A 23,452-nucleotide genomic window follows, 5' to 3' on the forward strand; every position below is an offset into this window, starting at 1 on the left:
AGCCGGAGAGGCCAGATCAAGAGAGAGAGACACACGCAGCCGCTGTGTGTGTTTGTGCGCCTATATGTTTTATGTTGGTTTAATTTCATTTCTGTTATTAAAATTTACGATGACTGTTCTACTGGTTTCCCCCTCCTCCTTGCCCATCCGTTACACTTGTAAAAATTGCAGATTGTTGGAAGGAAAGAAATGAGCAACCCACCAGCAAAGATTTTATGAAAGCACTCACAAAGAAGCATGTTTTTGTGAGTTGCATTTTGTCCACTCGCTATTTTAAATTGTAATTTTTAAGACACGATTGGATAACACATTATTTAGTGCATTTGGTATCATGAACTAACAATGAACAAAGATATTTCACAGCATTTATTAATTTTGATGAATGCTAATTGTTCATTGTTTTTTCATGTTTATTCATTAAGCATTAACTTATGTTAATTTATGCAACTTTTAATGTAATTTTTTTTATGAAGAAATCAACTTTAACAAAGACTAATAAATGCCGTAATTCAAGTATTATTCATTTTTAGTTAACGTTAACTATTGTGTTAACTGATGTTAACACAAATTCAACCTTATTGTAAATTGATTCACCAAATTATGTGACTTAAATTTGAATAACTAAACCTGTTTGACTACAAGTCGTAATTATTACAGTTTAATGTGTCTCCATCTCTTTTTTCAGTCTGTGTGTCAGAACTGCTCTGTGGCAGCATGTGCAGTGTTCAGATGCGATCTGAATCTAATGAAAAATATAAAGGGAAGTTCTAAAATATCTGTAGCAACATGACCTCTGGGTGGTTTGAGCAGGTAGCTGAAATTACAGAGCTGGAAATATCAGATAAGAGAATTCTGCCATTTTAATATTCACTCTTATCTTCATTTTAATAGTCATTTGTTATTTTTTCTTAGACTGGGATTAGATCAGCTCCTTTTCAGCAGATCAGTATAGCATCTTTCGATTTTTGATGAGAATAAATATATGTACTTCTCTGATTCCCTCAGCTCTACACCAATTTGCATTCACTAAAGCCACATTTTCAAGTCATAATTTCCTAACTGTTACATTTATAACCTGAGATAATTGCGGATGTTTTATAATATTGAAATTGGTATGCTTATTGTTGGGTTACTCTAAAAAAGTAATTAATTACTAACTAATAATTACATATTCCAGTCTTCAAGTTTTATTAGATTACTGTACTACTTACTCTGTCTGAAAAGTAATTGCATTACTTATTACTAATTACTTTCTAAAACCCTTATCAACCTCGACCAGATGAAAAATACAAGGATAGACATGAAACTGTTCTTTTAATTCTTTCAAATAAATCATATAAAATCAAATGAAATATTCATGAACTGGCCAAAGAATTTAAGGTTGCAGTGTTAAATTAGAAAACATATACACTATATTGCCAAAAGTATTCGCTCACCCATCCAAATAATTGAATTCAGGTGTTCCAATCACTTCCATGGCCACAGTTGTATAAAATGAAGCACCTAGGCATGCAGACTGCTTCTACAAACATTTGTGAAAGAATGGGCCGCTCTCAGGAGCTCAGTGAATTCCAGCGTGGTACTGTGATAGGATGCCACCTGTGCAACAAGTCTAGTCGTGAAATTTCCTCGCTACTAAATATTCCACAGTCAACTGTCAGTGGTATTATAACAAAGTGGAAGTGATTGGGAATGACAGCAACTAAGCCACGAAGTGGTAGGCCACGTAAAATGACAGAGCGGGGTCAACGGATGCTGAGGCGCATAGTGCGCAGAGGTCGCCAACTTTCTGCAGAGTCAATCGCTACAGACCTCCAAAGTTCATGTGGCCTTCAGATTAGCTCAAGAACAGTGCGTAGAGAGCTTCATGGAATGGGTTTCCATGGCCGAGCAGCTGCATCCAAGCCATACATCACCAAGTGCAATGCAAAGCGTCGGATGCAGTGGTGTAAAGCATGCCGCCATTGGACTCTAGAGCAGTGGAGACGCGTTCTCTGGAGTGACAAATCTCGCTTCTCCATCTGGCAATCTGATGGACGAGTCTGGGTTTGGCTGTTGCCAGGAGAACGGTACTTGTCTGACTGCATTGTGCCAACTGTGAAGTTTGGTGGAGGGGGGATTATGGTGTGGGGTTGTTTTTCAGGAACTGGGCTTGGCCCCTTAGTTCCAGTGAAAGGAACTCTGAATGCTTCAGCATACCAAGAGAGTTTGGACAATTCCATGCTCCCAACTTTGTGGGAACAGTTTGGGGATGGCCCCTTCCTGTTCCAACATGACTGCGCACCAGTGCACAAAGCAAGGTCCATAAAGACATGGATGAGCGAGTTTGGTGTGGAAGAACTTGACTGGCCTGCACAGAGTCCTGACCTCAACCCGACAGAGCACCTTTGGGATGAATTAGAGCGAAGACTGCGAGCCAGGCCTTCTCGTTCAACATCAGTGTCTGACCTCACAAATGCGCTTCTGGAAGAATGGTCAAAAATTCCCATAAACACACTCCTAAACCTTGTGGAAAGCCTTCCCAGAAGAGTTGAAGCTGTTATAGCTGCAAAGGGTGGGTCGACGTCATATTAAACCCTATGGATTAAGAATGGGATGTCACTTAAGTTCATATGCGTCTAAAGGCAGATGAGCGAATACTTTTGGCAATATAGTGTATTTTAACATTAGATGTTAAATTTCGATTTTAAATTCACATTTGTTTTATATAGAATTGTTCTCATGTTGATTTTTCCCACACACTCTAAAGGCCATACACTTGATTTAGTCTATACAACTGGTCTAAGCAATGTTGCTGTTTGTGGGTCTCAGATGGGAATCTCTGACCATTTTTTCATTGAATTCCACTGTGAATTACCTCTCCCTAGACCTAGGTTGAAATCCACTATAACATACTGTAATATCAAATCCATTAGTCCTACTCTCTTTTTGGCATCGGTCCAAACATCTCATCTCACTGATGGTACTGAACATACCAGTCCCTCTGTTATCCTCCTCAACTATAATAAATCTATTTCTACACCCCTTGATATACATGCCTCCCTTAAGTCCAGACTTGTCCCTTCCACACACACATCACCCTGGTTTACACCTATGCTTCATGCCCTGAAAGCTACTGATCGCCGCTTAGAGCACCACTATAAGAAAACAGGTTTATCTGTACACCTATCTACTTACATTGACCATATCAAGTCATACTCAATCTTCTTATCTGTTCTCATTAATAATGCATCCTCTAGACCCAAATCACTATTTTCCTCTGTTAGAAAACTCACTAACCCTCCTGTCATCTCATTCTGATTCACCTGAGATCTGAGTAATTTTTCCACTTTTTCCAAAATAAAATCAAGGCTATTTATTATTGCTTTCCTTCTACCCCCCCTCCTGTTCAATCTCATGAACATCTCACTGGGCTCAGCATTGGCTGCTTCACTGTCTTCGCTCTGACCTCCCTTGCTGGAGTTAATTAAGAAATCAAATTCGTCATCATGTCACTTAGATCCAGCTCCTTCTAAAAAACTGTGTGTCTGCTATTTCTAGGCCCATCGCACTCCTTATCTGCCAATCGCTGCGCTTTGGTGTGGTTCTACTGGAGCTAAAGACTGCGGAAGTCACCCCAGTCCTAAAAAGGCCAGGTCTAGACCTCACAGATTTGAACGACTTCCGTCCAATCTCTAATTTGCCATTTCTATCAAAGCTGTTAGAGAAAGTTGTAGCCATGCAACTGCAATCTTATCTATCCTCACATAACCTTTTTGAATGTTTTCAATCTGGTTTCTGCCCTTGACACAGTACCGAAACCACTCTCCTTAGAGTTGTAAATGACCTTCTCGTAGCCACTGACTCCGGCGACATCAGCATTCTGATTTTGTTAGATCTTAGCTCTGTCTGTTCGACACCATCTCTCACAGTACACTTATCTCACATCTATCTGCTATTGGTATTACTGGCACTGCCCTCTCTTGGTTTACTTCATACCTATCTGACCGTCAACACTACATGTTTAACCCACAGGGTTTGGTGCTCGGATCATTACTCTCCATTATCTACATGTTTCCACTTGGCTGTATCATTCACCAACATGGTTTCAACTTCCATTGTTATGCTGATGATACTCAGCTCTACATTAGTTTTAAACCCACTGCTTCTATTCCTGCTGACTCCATATTAGCATGTCTTGAAGACATTAATGCTTGGATGACTGGTTGAACCCTCCGCTGCAGTTAGAAATCTAGGCATTATCTTTGATTCTTCTCTTTTCTTCCATTGTCATATTTCCTCACTCACTAAATCAGCTTTCTTCCATCTCTGTCATATTGCTCAGCTTCATCACATCTTAGATTTAAAGGACGCAGAGACCCTAGTTCATGCCTTCATCACTTCCCGAATCGCTTACTGTAATTCACTTTTCTATGGCCTGCCTAAAAAGACAATAAATAAGCTACAATACATCCAAAACCCTGTGGCTCGGGTCCTCACTCACTTAAAGAAATGTTCTCATATTACGCCTATTCTTCAAAGCCTACATTGGCTACCAGTTCACTACCGCATTCAATACAGTATACTCCTCATGACATTTAAAGTGTTGCATGGTGTTGCTTTTCCATACATTTCTAATCTCATTCATCCATACACTCCAGCTCGCTCATTTAGGTCCACAGACTCTAGCCTACTACAGTTACCACAGTTCAATCTTTCATCCTTTGTTGGCAGGGCATTCTGTATCTCTACACCCTCATTATGGAACTCCATTCCTCTTTCACTTTGCAACCTCACGACCATACAAGAATTCAAAACCCATCTCAAAACATATCTCTTCTTTAGTTGTTACTCCATGTGATATTGTTGTGTGAAATGTGTATAACTTTATCTCTGTCATTGTGTCTCTCTGAATTGTAAAGCGACCTTGAGTACCCAGAAAGGTGCTTTATAAAATAAAATAAAAAAATAAAAAGTTACACATTGCATCAGTTAGAGTAAAAAGAATTGTTGCCACCTGAAACATATTAATTACTATCATAATGATCCAGTCATAGGCTCTTAAGTATATGCATATTTATATCCAAATGGCGACTTTTTTTTTTTTTTTTTTGGCCAGACAGTGTATATTTTAGTTTATGTCCAGTGAGAAAAAAATATGAGACGTGAGTAATAATAATGTAGCTATCACTCCATACAAGAGAACATTTTATAAAACATTTCCACACTTAGTAATAGTCGTAGTATACATAATCACTATCTATTTCCTGTTTTTCTAGCACTTCTGAATGTGACTGAATTACACACAGTTCTGTTTGTAACTGTCATACTTAGATAAAGAAACTCTTTCCACCACAGTTACTAGAACAACAGTATGGGGTTTTTGTATAGATTAAAACTGTTCATTTCCTCATTCCTTTTCACTATATACATGACTGTGGCCAGCAGGACGGGGCCGTGCAGTGTCTGGGCAGAGCGAGGCCGGGAAGATAAGTGGTGAATGACTTCCACCTGTGTGCCACACAGGTCTCACGTTCCAGTGAGGGGCGGCGGGAGCATTTAAGGAGAGGAGACGGCAGCAGGCGAGAGAGAGAGATGCACAAAGCCTGTATGTGTGTGTGTGTCTCTCTTTATGTTCATATGTAGCTTGCTGACAAGCAGTACGTGTTTTTTTTGTTATGTTACACACTGAAAAGTGTTTATTAAATGTTTACGTGTTTGTCAAGCCGGTCCCAGCTTCCTCATTTCCTTAACAATTACAATGTTACAATGACATTCTTTTTAGAAATGCTTTTCATTAATAGAGGTTGAAAAACTGTTATGTACACCCAGGGTTGGGGAGTAACGGAATACATGTAACAGGATTACGTATTTAAAATACAAAATATAAGTAACTGTATTCCACTACAGTTATAATTTAAATCATTGGTAATTAAAATACAGTTACATTCAAAAAGTATTTTGATTACTGAAGAGATTACTTTGCATTTTATTGTCATTTGTTTCATTTAATATTTAGTCCTTTCAGATGGAAAACATTTATACATATAAATGATGTAATCCAAAGTGCATTTGAACAGCGGTGAAACACTTTCTTATGATGTGTTACATTCACACGAGCAGACAGAAGTAAGTTTGAAGTAAGTCTGGAGCAGAAGAAATAGAAATGAACCTTGTGTAAATTGTCAGCTTTATGCTAAGCTAAAATGCTATTTCTAGCCATTTTACATGCACATGTTACCAGGCACAAAATAAAAATAATTTCTTATGAATTTCTTATGATTTTCCATTTATATTGAGCTAATTTAGCTGAAACCTAATGCCTGTTTAACGTGCTCATTTCCTCTTTGTCAGTGTTGTTCCTCTTTAGTTAGATGCATCTATGCACCACAGAACTACTCTTCACTATCACACATTAGCTTGATGACTGTCTCATCTCATGCATTCTCTTCATCTTTTAACAAGTAATGATGGACCAGAATTTCTTGTGTATCAGCTTGTGTATCTTGTGTGGTAAGAGCAATTGATTTATTTTGTTTCACTTATATATTTTTAATTATTTTTTTTTTTCTTTACAAAACACCACTACCTCAGTCACATGATACATGGAAAGATTAATAAGTTATTTAAAGAGAGAAAAAAAAAAGCATAGCTTTGTAGAAATTAATTGAAAAAGCTCTTAAAGTTTTAGTTTAAATGTTGATATCAAGTTGTTCAGCATTCAAAGACATGTTCATGATACGACATATCAGGCACAGCAAACTTTTAGACAACCTTTTTATAACTAAAAACCACACAAACTTTTTTATAAAGTAGAACAGGGTTTTAATAGATTAGCGATAGAATTTACATCTCACATTAATTAAATATTTCAAATGGTTTACGCTTGGAGCAAAAGTGATATTTATAAAGAATGTGGTTCTTAAATTAGAAGCAGAATATGACTAATAATTACCATTGACATATTATTGTAGATAAAAAAAAAATGTCCTTATAAGGCAAGAACAAAATGCTTGCTATAATGTGAACTTCCTTTTTTTCCTCTCTGTTTCCGTCTCTCTCTCTTTCTTTCTCTCTCTCTCTCTCTCTCTGTCTGTCTGAGCATGATGTTTTTTCACACATCAAACATGAATTTTTGGGCGATGAAGTGCTTTGACTGCTTTTAACTGATCTATATATATTTAAGCAATATCACACGAGCAAGAGACCGATATGTCCCTACATCAGCACTGTTGTGATTTGGCCGCAGGCTGAGTACTGTAGGTAATCATAACCGTGATTTAGGGCAATATTGCACAATTGCGAGTGTGATATTGCTTACAGTTCAATGAACAAGTACATTTAAAAAAATTAGGAAAAACTGAGTACAGCCATAAAGAATGCATTTTTGCATAAAATTACTATCTTACGCCACGGATCAGAATCTACCATTGCTGGTTCAAAACAAATGATGCGTTCAAGCCTCCGCTAGTAATTAAAAAATGTCACTTTAGAAATAGCATCATGGCTTGGGCTGTTTCTAACAAGTTATTGGAGAAACAAGTATATGTGTGTGTGTGTGTGTGTGTGTGTGCTGTGTGTGAGAGAGAGAGAGAGAGAGAGAGAGAGAGAGTGACGGAGCATGTGCGATCACCTGTTGATGATGCTGTAGTCTGTTAGTGAGCTTTCTCAAGATAATGTAATTTTCGTGAAATTCATCCTATTTTCTTAGTGGAAAAATAGCAGTTCAAGCGGGGGTATTCCTCCCTATTTCACGGTAGCCGGTGCACAAGAGTCATTCGCTATAGAAACCGCAATGTCCTCCGCCATTTTGAACAGTATTTTCTCTCCGGTGTGGAAACTCCGGTAAGAGGTAAGCGCCTTGAGTTTGAGTAATTAATCAGTCTGTTGTGTCTCTCAGCTGTGATGAGCCTTTATGTTAAATTTGTTAGATTAAAGCCATTTAAAGCTATTTCCTAGCTTTAGTAATGTAGTAGTAGTAATACGAGCGATCACGAAGTGCTGTTGAATGTAAACACTGAGTGATGCTGACTCACTTCACGTCACCTGTCTCATGTTATACACAAAGATGGTCTTTTGCCTCCACCTGCTGGCTAAAATATGTCATGTTACAATATTAAATGTAAAGAGACAGATAGCTCTTAACACATCCACACTGCTCTTATACTTTATTTTGGAATGGCACGAACACAAGTGGAGTGATACAAAACGTCCAAGTGCTGATGGTGTGAGAGCATCGGTTCTCATGGGACGTCTCTCATCCAATCAGATTTGTGGACCGGAACTAACTGTTTTATATATATATATATATATATATATATATATATATATATATATATATATATATATATATATATATCTTAGCAATAAAGTACTCAAGGTTGTGCTAGTCTGTGAATATAGTGATGGCTAAAGGGTGTTCCTGCAGAACCAAAATGAAGACTTTTATTGGCACATTTCATCTCTGGATGTCCATAAAATGCAAGGAAACATCTACCAAAGTTTGACAGTCCAAAAGATGCATTTTGGCAGCATGAAAGTAATCCACATGACTCCAGTCGATCAATTAGTGTCTGCCGAACCGAATTAATATGTTTGTGTAAAAAACAAATCGATAATTAAAACGTATTAACTTAAAAAAAAATTGCTTCCTGTCAGCAGTCGACGAATCATTGCGTGATGCATGCTCAATGGTGCATTTACATGAGAAGTCGGAAGTGCACGCTTTGTTTACAACAGAGGAACGAACGCTGCGAGAGTAAGATCATTTTGAACAGCAATCCCGCACTGGCCGGAAGCAACAATTTAATGTTAAAATTGTTTCATTTGACCAACCTATCGATTTGCTTCAGAAGATATTAATTGATCGACTGGAGTCGTGTGGATTACTTTTATGCTGCCTAAATGTTATTTTTGGATCGTCAAACAGCCAGCAGCTGTATGAAACCAGTTTGCTTGCACTGTATGGACAAATAGAGGTGAAATCTGCTTCTACAAATCTTCATTTCTGTTCTGATGAAGAAGGAAAGTTATACACATAAGACATGGGTTAAAGGTAAATAAATCATGTGAGAATTTTAATTTTTGTTTGAACTAACCCTTTAAACAGTCTAATCTAATAGCAGAATGCAGTATATGTTTATTTACTTTAAATGATGAAGTTCTCCGCCTTGTGTTAGTCCGAAAGTTGAATGTTTATCGCCACGCCAGGGTTTAGAAGGCCATCTTCAGAAGAGTGTGCAAATTTGCACATTTTGCAATGCATGTGGTTATACCTTGAAACCCAAAATTCAAAGATTAGGACACTGTAAATCTGGTGTGTGTACATAGCTATAGGGACAAATTTGCACATAAAAGAGAGCAAAATTTGACAAAACCTCCATTTAGGAACATTTTGGCATGTCCTCATTTAATTAAAAAAAAAAAAGAAAAAAAAAAGGTTAAACAATGATTTTTTAAATTCTAACAATGCAAAAAGTTCTGTTATGGTTAGTTTATAGCATATATAGTTAGTGTTATATAAAACAATAGTTATCTATATGGTATGTCCCCATTTAGATAACTGAGCAAAAGTGTGTGTGTGTGTGTGTGTGTGTGTGTGTGTGTGTGTGTGTTCACTAGGCTGAAGATTTGAATTTACATTGTTGTTTCTTCAGTGCAATCAATAACACTATTGCAATTATTCCCATTCCGAAAAGGACTTAATTTCTATAAGAGTATGTCACAGTTCATTTAAAATATAATGTTTTTTCTAGCTCGTTCCATATGATTCCCTTCGGCTCTATTGCACATCATAAAACGTTGTCCATAAATGTTTCAAACATGAACAAATAACTACAGTCTAAACATTTTACTTACTGTAAATGCTGAAGTTAGCAGTTAAGGGATTGTTTTGAGCTCGTTCCTCGATGCTAACTAACTGAATAATTGCTTATGGTTCGCACGTCGAAACCAACGTCTATGACTACACTGATAAAAGTTTAATTTATCAACGTTACATTTTAACAAATAATGGCAGTATAAGAGTGGTACTTCTTATGTGATGTGTTACATGTGCAAAGTCAGTTGGTATGGTTCTCAGATGTCTAAAGTGCAATTACCTATTTCTAAAAAAAATAAATAAATAGCAAACTAAGTTGCAGTTCATTTACATTGACCTCCCATATCATTTTGTAAATACACCCATGAATGGCCGCAGATAGCGCAAGTGCTCCCACCCATGGCCAGTTGCTGTGCACATTTTATCATATAGCGCTGAACCTAATGCAGGTATGAAAATAGGGCCCATAGTCCCTGACAGCTAAGGTTAATAGTTGACCTCATTGGTGCTGCACAGTGATATTCACAGTAGCTAGTTGAACAATTGTTTTGCAGCATAGTTGTTGCTATCATGTATTTTAGCATAGCTGGACCACTGAAAGGACCAATCAGCATCCATGGCTTTCCTTGAATATTGATTCACTTTTTTGTATTTCTGAACATTTTAGTGTTTCAATCAGTTATGGCATTCAACATTGATCCTGTTACATGGAGAAGTTTCAAAGGACCTTCTGAGAGCCCAAATGTTGCCTTTGGCTATAAGATAATACAGAGAGAATCATCAAGGTGAGAGCAACATAACCACTGATAATAAAACATAATCAGAATCAGAATCAGAATGAGCTTTATTGCCAAGTGTGCTTACACATACAAGGAATTTGTCTTGGTGACAGGAGCTTCCAGTACACAACAATACAAAAACAGCAACAAGACTTTTAAAAAATAATTAAAATTAAATAAAAAATAGATAAATATTGAAAAGAAAAAATAATGAAATTGATTTCATGGCTGAACCAAACCAGACAGTTTTTGAAGTGAAGAGGACAGACTCAATGACTGCTGAGTAGAACTGTATCAGCAGTGCCTGTGGCAGGTTGAACTTCCTCAGCTGGCGAAGGAAGTACAACCTCTGCTGGGCCTTTTTCGCAATGGAGTCAATGTGGGTCTCCCACTTCAGGTCCTGTGAGATGGTAGTGCCCAGGAACCTGAATGACTCCACTGCTGCCACAGTACTGTTTAGAATGGTGAGGGGAACAGTGCTGGGGGGGTTCCTCCTAAAGTCCACAGTCATTTCCACCGTTTTGAGCATGTTCTGCTCAAGGTTGTTTTGCTGTCAGACTGCCAGCTGTTTAACCTCCCTTCTGTATGCAGAATCATCGTCTTCTCAGATGAGGCCGATGACAGTGGTGTCGTCTGCAAACTTAAGGAGCTTGATAATGAGGTCCTTGGTGATGCAGTCGTTGGTGTAGAGGGAGAAGAGTAGTGGGGAGAGCACACATCCCTGGGGGGCACCAGTGCTGATTGTACAGGTGCTGGAAGTGAGTTTCCCCTGTCTCACTAGCTGCTGCCTGTCCGTCAGAAAGCTGATAATCCACTGACAGACAGACGTGGGAACAGAGAGTTGGTGTAATTTATTCCGGAGAATAGCTGGGATGATGGTGTTGAAAGCCGAACTGAAGACCACAAAAAGGATCCTTGCATATGTCCCTGTTCTGTCCAGATGTTGCAGGATATGAAGCGACCCCATGTTGACTGCATCATCCACAGACCTGTTTGCTCGATAAGCAAATTGAAGGGAATCTAGAAAGGGTCCAGTGATGTCCTTCAGGTGGGCCAACACCAGTCTCTCAAATGACTTCATGACCACAGATGTCAGGGCGACAGGTCTGTTGTCATTAAGTCCTGTGATTTTTGGTTTCTTTGGGATGGGGATGATAGTGGAACGTTTGAAGCAGCATGGGACTTCACACTGCTCCAGTGATCTATTGAAGATCTGTGTGAAGATGGGGGCCAGCTGGTTAGCACAAGATCTAAGACATGCAGGTGAAACGCCATCTGGGCCCTGCGCTTTCCTTATACTTTGTTTTTGAAAGATGCAGCTCACATCATCTTCACAGATCTTAAGTGCAGGTTAAGTAGCAGGAAGGCGGGAGGAGGGGGGTTGCAGGAGGTGTTGGTGTTTGTGTGAAGTGAAGGTCTGAGTGGGTGTGGGATGTGAGATTGGGCCTTTCAAATCTACAGTAGAACGCATTCAAGTCGTCAGCCAGTTGTTGGTCCACCACAGGGTTGGGGGTAGGAGTCCTGTAATTTGTAAGTTGTTTCATGCCACTCCACACTGATGCAGTGTCGTTAGCTGAAAACTTGTTTTTCAGCTTCTCAGAGTATCTTCTTTTAGCCACTCTGATTCCCTTATTCAGTGTGTTGCTGGCCTGATTGTACAAGACTTTATTCCCAACTCTTTAAGCATCCTCTTTGGCCTGACGTAGCTGCCTGAGCCATGGTTTGTCGTTGTTAAATGTAAAATAAGTCCTAGTAGGAATGCACATATCCTCACAGAAACTGATATATGATGTAACAGTATCTGTGAGCTCATCCAGGTCTGTGGCTGCAGTCTCAAAAACACTCCAATCAGTGCAGTCAAAGCAGGCTTGTAGTTCCAGCTCTGCTTCATTGGTCCATCACTTTACAGTCCTTACAACAGGCTTAGCAGATTTTAATTTCTAAACTAAATTTAATTAAAAACACAGTTTTACAGTTTGTGTGGCACCTACAAAAAGCACAATATGGCCTGTACTCACAACACTGCAGAGGTTCAAGTCCCACACATACCAGGCAAATATTGGTTTATATTGGATCCTCCTCAAATTTTGATAAGCTGTTATGTGATGAGAAGCCTTGTGGAAAGAAGTCTTGCAGAACCAGACTTGACCATTGACTCATAAAATCTGGTGCAATCATGCATCCCTGTATAGCTTCATCAGCCCCTCATACTTTTTCATTTAATTTAATAAATTAACTTTTCCTCTGTAGTTGATTCTAACACTTATTCTCACCTCTTTTGTCATAGAGTGATTGTGAGTGATCCTCTAATTCAGATCAACCAGGATAGAAGAGGGAACATTTATAGCTGTGCTGTCACACAACAAACTTGCTCACCATTGGACATAAATGGTATTTAGGTTTTATACAATGTATATAATATATAGTAATTAAAACGGCTTTAAAACATTATTTTATCAAAATAAAAAAAAAATAAAAAACTGTCTATGTGTTAACAAAGTGCCATCTGAAGCTGTCAACATGTCTCTTGGACTTTCCATGATTCAAGATCAAAGCTCTTCAAAATTGGCGGTAAGTTCTACCACAGAAAACAAATTACATTAATGAATAGAGCACACTATGAAGTACATCTTATGACTGTTTCACATTTACAAGTGGCCAATAAATATAATAGGCCAAATGAAATATACTGAATAAAACACTGACCAGAGAACCTACTTTATAAGAATAAACCAAGCCTTAATTTAATTTACCTACGTAAACTTAATTTAAAGCTTCAATTCCATCTCATCCAGATTTGTGGTCCAACCATTCCAAAGAACTGTCCAGGAGTCACTACCTACAATGGCATGTGCTTCATAAGTGAAAACAATGTGGTTAAACCACCTATACCAAGCTCTCTAAGAGGTAAATAAGATTATCAGCAAAGAGATTTTCTTTTTAGATTATTTATTTACTGTAATTAAATAATTTTCTTCTCTTTTGGTTTAAATATACTGCAGTTTTACTACATAAATGTATACATTGTGCTTCTCTCCACTTACAGATTGCTCTGGTCAGATTGATATAGCTTTTTTATTAGATGGCTCTGGGAGTGTAGGGCTGAACAATTTTAATACAATGAAGGGTTTTGTGGCAAATATGATTAAACGGTTTGCTGGGCGGGATGCACAGGCAGGCAGTGCCTTCGATATCAGTTCAATTAATTTGATACAAACTTTAAACTTATGATTTTTTATTTTTTTTATTTTTATGTTTTATAAACAGCTAAACATAATGGTTTCCTTCCATGTATAAAGGTCTGCTTTTTTCAATGCAGGGTGGCATCGAAAAGCACATAAGACTTTATCTCTCCTTGGTTTACAGTTTGCCATTGCACAGTACTCTAGGGATTGTTCCATTCACTACAACTTCAATCAGCTCATTCAAAAAAGCATGTGGGAAGCAAATGTGATGAATATAATATACATGAATGGGGGTAACACCTTGACTGCAAACGCCATCATACAAGTTGTGTAAGACCTGTTTATCAGTAATATAAGCTGAATATTTTTTTATTTAGTGGAGCACATTTCATGTAGCTAATGAACTGTACAATGTTATATGCTTTACAGGTGCAGTTTATAGGCCTAAATTAAAAACATAAAGCTTTAGTAGTGAAATATAACTGTTACAATGTTGATTTAAGTTAACAAGACACACAAAACAATAATTAAATCCTAGATTTTGGAAGAAAATGAGAGTGATACTTGAAAAAGCAAAGATCGCCACTAAGGTGCTTTAAGTGTTTTCCAGGGTGTTGCTATGTGGATGCTAAGGTGTTCTGAGTGTTTGTGAGCATGTTGCAATCAAATTTCTATGGTACTGGGTGGTTGCTAGGTGGTTGCTTACTATCCCAGGTTAAAAGAGCCCACCTTCATGGTATTCTGCCCCTAGATGTTCTCTGTCACTCTATTCTCTCCCTCAGTTTGGGGGATTTTTTTTTTCCAGTTTTATAGTCTGCCTGTTGAACAGTGTTTGTCCAATCTCTTAGGGAAGTAATAGCACAATTGTTTTCTTAAAAAAACCCATTGTTTTAGGAATCAATCATGCCTGTAACACAGATGGTACAGAACAAATTATACACCAAAGATAAACTCTTTAAAAACACTAATCAAATGAAATGTTTAATAAAATAATAATAATTATTAAATTATTTAATTAAAAAAATTTTAATTAAATATATCCAGTATTGAACAGCCTATAGCAAATACTCATCTGCCTAACCTATGTTTGTTGTTAAAAAGGCTGTTTTGCAATCCAGCCCTAGAATATGTTAAAATATGATTTGATTTCTGTTTCAAATAAGGAATAAATTGATCATATAATTAATTCATTTTCTTCAAGCATACTGCTCTTAAGCTTATAGCCACACTCTTAACTTGGTATTTACCTGTCTTATATTTTTATATGAATGTTCAATCAGAAATTATTCTTATCATCTGTTATGTAGTCTATTATCCCTAGTCCTCATGCTTATCTCTTGAAATGCCCAGGAAATATCTATTTACACTAGCTGGAGGGGCAAGACCATCAGCAAATAAAATCCTGCTTGTTGTTACTGATGGACAGTCACAAGATGGGCAACAACTGGCAGAAGCAGAATCACTGGCAATGGAAAAGAACATCATACGATTTGCGATTGGGGTAGGTGTTTTTTTTTCTGCTCATACAGAAGATATCAGAGGTTTCAATATTTAATTTGTATGTAGTCAAATTCTAAAATGATCTTTACAGTCCATGGGTTCAAACGAGTATAATAATTAGGGCTGTCAAATGAACCGTGTTCAGCAGCATGACATGCAAAGCTTTTAAAACTACTTTCAAAAGCATTTTCAGATTGTATTATTGGCAGTGCAAATAGGCACTCAGTTTATCCTTGTAAGGCTTATGATAATGATTGTGTATGCATCTTCTTTGACCTCATATTAACTGAGAAAATGCATAAAATAATTTTTCTTTTAAAAATTCATTTGTCGCACTGCAGGACCAGGGCAGTCTCTTATGCGAGGCATCATTGTAGGAACTTTTTTCTTGCACTTTGCAACATCACGGACAGATGATTCCGTCACAGGCTCAGCAATGAGAAAGAATTTCTATACTTAGAAATACATTATTATACTATCATATCTGTATTTAAGATCCCTTAGCCAACCCCATTTCATGAGTTCTCTGGTTCATATAGTCCTGCAGAGCATTAATGTAAACAGATTTGACATGCTGTCCATAACGAAGGAACTCAAGCACAGGACTGGGACTGAGCTCTGAGATTCCCCCTGGACTAACTGACTAAAGCAAGAAATAGACAATTATAAAATAATACTTGGTATAGGCATTATAAATGTGGAGATCGGGAGGAGGAGGAATGCCAGAAGAATCATCACCGGTGTGAGGGAAGCAGCTGCTTATACTGTATATCCTTGTAATACGATTGGCAGGCCTAGATGAAGAAGCTCCAACTGAATTTATGTTTAGAACTTACCAATTATAAACTATAAAATAACTAAACTAACCAATTATCAACTATTTAAAAACTGTAACAGACATCTACATTTAGTGACAATAATTTTAGTAACATTACAATACATTATAGATTATATATAATATATAATATAGAACATTATTAGTTAGTGTAGGTATTAGTTAAAACACTTGTGATAAATTAACCACAACATGCAACCGCAACTTTTATTGAAACTCAGCAATTTTAAAAATGGCTAAAATGGAAAAAGTGGATGTTAACATTATTTTTTTGATAATATTATTAAATTAATATATCCCCAAGACACACCAACAACAGCAACTTTGAACCTCTTTTTGAACCTCAATTATGCTATTAAATATGCTAAATACAATCATTAGGTAAAGTTAATATCTCTGTTTTGTTCACTAGGTTGGCAATGCTTTTGATTATACCAGTGCAAAAGAGGAGTTGAATAAAATTGCTACTGATCCAGATATTGATCATGTGTTCAAGGTGACAGACTTTAATGCACTGAACAGTATTCTTCAAAAACTAGAAGAGAACATTATTGCCATTGAAGGTAAGTGGGCAGCTCAAGAGTTAAAAACAAACAAACAAACAAAAAACAATGGCACTTTAGCACTGCTTTCATTATTACTTAATTTTTGTATTATTATTTTAACTTGTAATGACTGCATTCATTTCCCCAATTTCAAATGACTTTGGCAGCATAGATATGGTCTAAAGTATACAGTATTTAAGTTCAGTAACTCCTGTTGCTTTGCTACAGGAACCCAAACATCTGGTGATTCCTCCAGAATGGAGTTTGCACAGGATGGATTCAGCACAGCTTTCACATCATATGTAATATAAACGCATAAATTATATTTGCCTACAAAACTAATTTTAAACATTTAAACATAAGCCTTTAGATAAACATTGTGTTAAGGTTACATTTAACATACATTTAGTCAAGTGTCTCCAAAGTTTAGACTCGTAGTGTATGTGTAAAATATATTATTGTTAAGGGAATCTACAGTAGATTTATCACTTGATACATAAGTGCAATAATCCAAATTCAGTTATAGTTCTGTGTTTTTTTTTTTTTTTTTTTTTTTTTATTTAGGGAAGTGTGTTACTGAGTGCTGTGGGAGCTTACCAGTGGAAAGGTGGATATGAGGAATATGTATATGATTCCTTTCAATCAGGCAGTGAACATGACAGTTATTTAGGTGAGTCTTTTTTTTTTTTTTTTTTAAAACACACTCTAATTAGAAATAGAAGACATGTATTGAAGCAACTTTATTTTTTTATGCAGAACAGACAACCTGTTGAACTATTACATTTTGTCTTAAGGTTATTCAATGGCTATTGCAACACTGTCAGACATCCACTTTGCAATTCTGGGAGCACCAAGATACAAGCACCAAGGTCAAGTCATTGTTTCAGTACTCAGAAGCAGTTTGGATAAACTGATGCTGGATCCCCCTAAGGTTGTTCACTCATATTTGTGTCACACAATGATGTCAAAACCATACATAAAACACAATAACATAATTTACAACTCACTCTCATAAGCAAATGTCACTGTAGTGACATTTATCCTGCACTACCAAAATGTTAAATTTATAGCACCTTTTTTGGGGGGATTCTTTTACTTTGCACTATGCTAAACTGCAAATGATAGCCTAAATCATTTACTCCTTGCTTTATCATTTATTTTTCATTTTTTTTGTCGTGACTCGTGGGAAACAACAGATGTTTTCTGAATATCCGAGCTGTGGCTCAAATGATAAAAGCAACATAAAAATGTAGGGCTTTACTGGTTGTTTAGATCAGTGTTACTATCAGAAATTATTAATAATTATTTCTGTAGTTATTATTAATATTTAAATTAATTAATTGGATCTAACTCATTAAAACCTCATATGGGGCTCCAGCAAATGTAGTGTGCTACGTTTAGGAGCAAGTTTGGTTATTATCAATAATTAATAATTTTCAAAGATAATTATTAATTATTAAAATCAATAAAACATTGATGAGAATCAATGTTAGCTTTTTAAAATCCTTTAAATCAACAATTATCAAAGATAATCATTAATTGTTAACATCGATGAAACGTTTATTAAAATTAACACTAGCTTATTGATCATTCAAATTCAATCATCAAAGATAATTATCAATTATCAAAAATCAATAGAATATTAATAAGGATTAACATTGACGGGGCACCACCCTGGAATCAGGGACTAATAACCAGATAGTAAAACAGTCTCAATATTAGATTGTTTTCTTAGGAAAATCGACATCCGAAGAATATTGATTTTCAGGAAAAAAACAATGAATGAAGGTTTGAATCCGAGCACTACATCCGGTCAGCATGACATAGGTGTATGCAAAACAAACCAAAACACTTCTCTTTGTAATATAAACAAAGTTTATTTATGCAGTAATATCAATTAATAATTAATACAATGCAGTCAATAAACTTCCGACTTACAACTACAAACTAAACAGTGATATGATTAGATATGGAAACAAAAAATAATCCTATAGCACATAAGGTGTGTGGGTGACAGTGTGTGTGTGTGTCAGTGTGGTTAGTGAGAGAGAGAGAGAGAGAGAGAGAGAGATAGAAGTGACAGCCTTAAAGCTGATTTCTCGATCGTGGGAGAGAAAGTTCGTAGATCTTAGTTCATCGCTCAGAGACGCGGTGGACAGCTCGTAAACATTTGACTCTTTAATGGATGAACTCAGTTGCGGTCTCACCCGCGATGGCGAAATTGCACAACAATCCAATTTAGTTGGACCACAATACAGCAAAACAAAATCGTGATAATTAATACCCTGAGTATTAATAATGAGCGGACATGGCGATCCGTAAACTGTACAAGCAAAAACCTTGAAACACAAGAATAACACACTATAATATTCTATCTCTGCCCAGACGTAAACCTCTTACTTGAATCGCATGAGGACACAGGTAGAATGTGTTTTCCTCCGTCCTTTAACTCTGACCCGGTTCCTTGAGTCTCGGGTGATGACGGGAGGCCGTTTCCTCGCTCTGTCGGCGGGCGGTACGGCTGTTGATTGTCGGCGGGCGGTACGGCTGTTGATTCTCGGCGGGCTGGCGGAGAACTCAGAAATGTCGACTTGATTGAAGATGGAAGAGAAATCTTTAATCTCTTCACTTCTGTAGGCAAACGGATGAAGATGCGAATTGCTTGGCGGTCTCCTTCGGATCCATTAGAGTGTTCGGTTGAACACAGAGTAATCTCAACTCGTCCAGCGAGATGGAGATTGTATGGCTACAGTTTCAAGTCGGACGTTACTTCTTTGTGCCACGAGGTTGCACCTGAGAGCAGCAAAGAGCTACGTCTATATTCGGTGAACAAAGTTGCTGGAAGTAAATCTCGAAAAAATTTCAGAGGTATTTCAACTCCTGATGATGTCATGTTTGAGGGACATTCTGTTGTGTGCCTCATCCAATAGGAGTTGAGAGTTCGATCCTTTAGTGAGCAAGGCTTCATGGATTTGTAGTCTGTTTTGGACTCCCTTTGTTTGATTTTGGTGTGATTTTTATCAGTAAGATTTACGACTTAGAAGGTGGGGGCTTGAGTTATGTTTTTACGACTATGTTAGGCCTGCCTTTGTCTTCTATCTGAATACATGAGGCCCAACAAAAACAATCAAAAATGTCATCTATTTCATTTGTGTGCAATATTGCAAGTCTTCTGAAGACATATGATAGCTTTGTGTGAGGAACAGACTTAAATTTATATTGGTAATGTCATGCTTTTTTTCTAATTTTATTTTCTAATGTTTTTAATGTAAGTTTCTAATTTTATTATCCCTGAGGTCGACTTATAATGTTAGTAAATTTTTTTGCACAAAAAACAGTCAGTATTTAGTCATACTGTATATGATCATTTTAAACCCTGCTTCTGGCCTTCTGACAGAAAGGCTCGGTTTTTGGCTCTTTCCGCTTAAAGACCTTAATGTAAATGCCCACTGTTATGATTGTCCAACATTGCACAACCCCTCAAATAAAGTCACAAATGTTTAAAACTCATTCAGAAGAAAGAATTAACCTACTTCACAACAACAAAAAACAACACTCATTGAGCACTTTATTAGAAATAAAGTTCCCAATGTGGTCTTCTGCTGTTGTAGCCCATCTGCCTCAAGGTTCACCGTGTTGTGCATTCTGAGATGCTATTCCTGCTCACTACAATTGTACAAAGTGGTTATCTGATTTACATAGCCTATCTGCCAGCTTGAACCAGTCTGGCCATTCTCCATTGTGCTTTCTCATCAACAAGGCATTTCCGTCCACAGAACTGTCACTCACTGGATGTTCTGAGTAAACTCTAGAGACTGCTGTGCTTGAAAACCCCAAAGAGATCAGCAGTTACAGAAATACTAAAACCAGCTTTTCTGGTACCAACAATCATGCCAGGGTCGAAATCAATGAGATCACATTTTTTCTCCTTTCTGATGGTTGATGTGAACATTAACTGAGGCTCCTGACCTGTATCTGAATGATTTTATGCATTGCACTGCTGCTAAATCGCATAATAAAAAGTTCCTAATGAAGTACTCAGTGAGCGTATATTTCAGGGTTTGCACATTACACACATCCAACATGAAATAACAAAAGCAACAAAGTCAGTGAAACACATTCCATCTGAATGTATCAAACTGTTTACTTAAGCCAAGCTGCTCTATAAACCAAAAATACACTATACTGCCAAAAGTATTCGCTCACCCATCCAAATAATTGAATTCAGGTGTTCCAATCACTTCCATGGCCACAGGTGTATAAAATGAAGCACCTAGGCATGCAGACTGCTTCTACAAACATTTGTGAAAGAATGGGCTGCTCTCAGGAGCTCAGTGAATTCCAGCGTGGTACTGTGATAGGATGCCACCTGTGCAACAAGTCCAGTCATGAAATTTCCTCGCTACTAATATTCCACAGTCAACTGTCAGTGGTATTATAACAAAGTGGAAGCGATTGGGAATGACAGCAACTCAGCCACGAAGTGGTAGGCCACGTAAAATGACAGAGCGGGGTCAGCGGATGCTGAGGCGCATAGTGCGCAGAGGTCGCCAACTTTCTGCAGAGTCAATCGCTACAGACCTCCAAAGTTCATGTGGCCTTCAGATTAGCTTAAGAACAGTGCGTAGAGAGCTTCATGGAATGGGTTTCCATGGCCGAGCAGCTGCATCCAAGCCATACATCACCAAGTGCAATACAAAGCGTCGGATGCAGTGGTGTAAAGCACGCCGCCACTGGACTCTAGAGCAGTGGAGACGTGTTCTCTGGAGTGACGAATCACGCTTCTCCATCTGGCAATCTGATGGATGAGTCTGGGTTTGGTGGTTGCCAGGAAAGCGGTACTTGTCTGACTGCATTGTGCCAACTGTGAAGTTTGGTGGAGGGGGGATTATGGTGTGGGGTTGTTTTTCAGGAGCTGGGCTTGGCCCCTTAGTTCCAGTGAAAGGAACTCTGAATGCTTCAGCATACCAAGAGAGTTTGGACAATGCCATGCTCCCAACTTTGTGGGAACAGTTTGGGGATGGCCCCTTCCTGTTCCAACATGACTGCGCACCAGTGCACAAAGCAAGGTCCATAAAGACATGGATGAGTGAGTTTGGTGTGGAAGAACTTGACTGGCCTGCACAGAGTCCTGACCTCAACCCGATAGAGCACCTTTGGTATGAATTAGAGCGAAGACTGTGAGCCAGGCCTTCTCGTCCAACATCAGTGTCTGACCTCACAAATGCACTTCTGGAAGAATGGTCAAAAATTCCCATAAACACACTCCTAAACCTTGTGGAAAGCCTTCCCAGAAGAGAGTTGAAGCTGTTATAGCTGCAAAGGGTGGGCCGACGTCATATTAAACCCTATGGATTAAGAATGGGATGTCACTGAAGTTCATATGTGTCTAAAGGCAGATGAGCGAATACTTTTGGCAATATAGTGTATATATAAACAGCCATAATTATATGAGACATTCATGAATGAAACTGGTTACTTATAGTTTTGCGGTCGAGTCCTTAATCTATAAGTAACATTTCCTTTGATCACAAGCAATCCATGCTGTAATCAGCCACACAAACAAATGATCCACAATGAATTGTGCCTCATACACAGATATAATCCTGCACTGATGTGATCAGGAACTGTTAAACTAAAGTTTCTTAATCTTTTCTGATGTTGGGATGCTTCAACAGAGGCCAAAAGAGAGATGCTGGTCTTCACAGTCATGACATTCATGTCTGTATACAAAAAGGTGGGTACGTGGTCCTTTCACCTGTGCTGTGGAATGGAGAAGAGCAAGATGCATTTTTAGAAGTTGAACGTATTTTTTTCTTAAAACGTGGCACACATTGCTGGGAACGCATCAAAACGGTAAAAGACGTCCATCAAGTGCATGTTTACTTAAACCAACAAGTAAAAAATAGCGAAGTTGGGAGCAAGAACACATCTAGGATGCATTTATACTCCAAACAACAAAACGCAATGCAGCCGAATGAAACAGAATGGGGTCTCCTTTTAAAAGTTATAACTTGACACAGCGTCTTTTAAGTGGCACAAGAAAATGACAATGGTCAAAAATGTCTGACAAGTGCATTTTTATATACAACAATAATTTAAAATAGTCCAGATGGGCACAAGAAGATGTCCTGTGTTATTCTCCTTTGGTGTTCAGGAATAGTTAGTAAGCCACTAGGCCAATCTGTCCTAATCTGTGTAAAAGTAGGCATTGATGTTGTTGCTGTCGAGGTGGCCATTAATTAATGAGCCCCCTAGTTACGTAAGGTAACCACGGAAGTAGCCTTTTTTGCAGCTTGGTTTCAATAAATGCTTGTTTTGACTTGAGGAGGAAATTTTGAGTTGCCTCCACACACATCATGTGTGTGCTCCAAATTTGGGCCAGTTTAGTGATCTTGTGGATAACAGTTTTTGAGCAGCTCTCTTTGATTTATTTGACCACCTTGTCTCACCTTGTCGGCTGCTGTCTGTTTCTGCACCATAGAAATAGGATACGTGGTCTGTCCAAAGAAAAGTCTCCTTACCTGCTAAAATCCAAAAATGACCTGACAACTGGGTGTCAGTACGTTCTTTGAGAAGTTGACTCTGTGACTCAAATGCTCCAAATGCGTAAGCAAGAGGTCCCTGTGTTTGCAAGCTTGTTCCTCTCACTGTGCAAAAAGCAACCAGTCAAGGTAAATCAGGATGTGAACTCTGTCCAGCCTCAGCAGGGCGGGCGCCATGTGGACACATTTCGTGAACATACAAGGAGGAATTTTGAACTTGTAAACAGTCCCCTTGGGTGCGAATCTAAAGAATGGCCTGTGGTG

At 37.9% G+C, this 23,452-nt stretch overlaps 1 protein-coding gene across 1 annotated transcript in view; it reads left to right on the forward strand.

The window, feature by feature from the left end:
• Positions 1-6,358: 6,358 nt before the first annotated feature.
• Positions 6,359-23,452, forward strand: part of LOC127422783 (integrin alpha-X-like) — a 50,030-nt gene continuing 32,936 nt past the window's right edge. Inside the window, 12 exon segments of the mRNA XM_051666547.1 lie at positions 6,359-6,492; positions 10,467-10,584; positions 12,866-12,969; positions 13,079-13,149; positions 13,374-13,485; positions 13,625-13,752; positions 13,945-14,093; positions 15,114-15,264; positions 16,511-16,661; positions 16,872-16,945; positions 17,208-17,313; positions 17,438-17,574. Of these exon segments, the coding sequence (XP_051522507.1) occupies positions 6,447-6,492; positions 10,467-10,584; positions 12,866-12,969; positions 13,079-13,149; positions 13,374-13,485; positions 13,625-13,752; positions 13,945-14,093; positions 15,114-15,264; positions 16,511-16,661; positions 16,872-16,945; positions 17,208-17,313; positions 17,438-17,574 (1,347 nt within the window). The 5' untranslated portion in view covers positions 6,359-6,446.

This window comes from Myxocyprinus asiaticus, chromosome 32 (assembly GCF_019703515.2).
Source record: "Myxocyprinus asiaticus isolate MX2 ecotype Aquarium Trade chromosome 32, UBuf_Myxa_2, whole genome shotgun sequence".
Lineage (NCBI taxonomy): Eukaryota > Metazoa > Chordata > Actinopteri > Cypriniformes > Catostomidae > Myxocyprinus > Myxocyprinus asiaticus.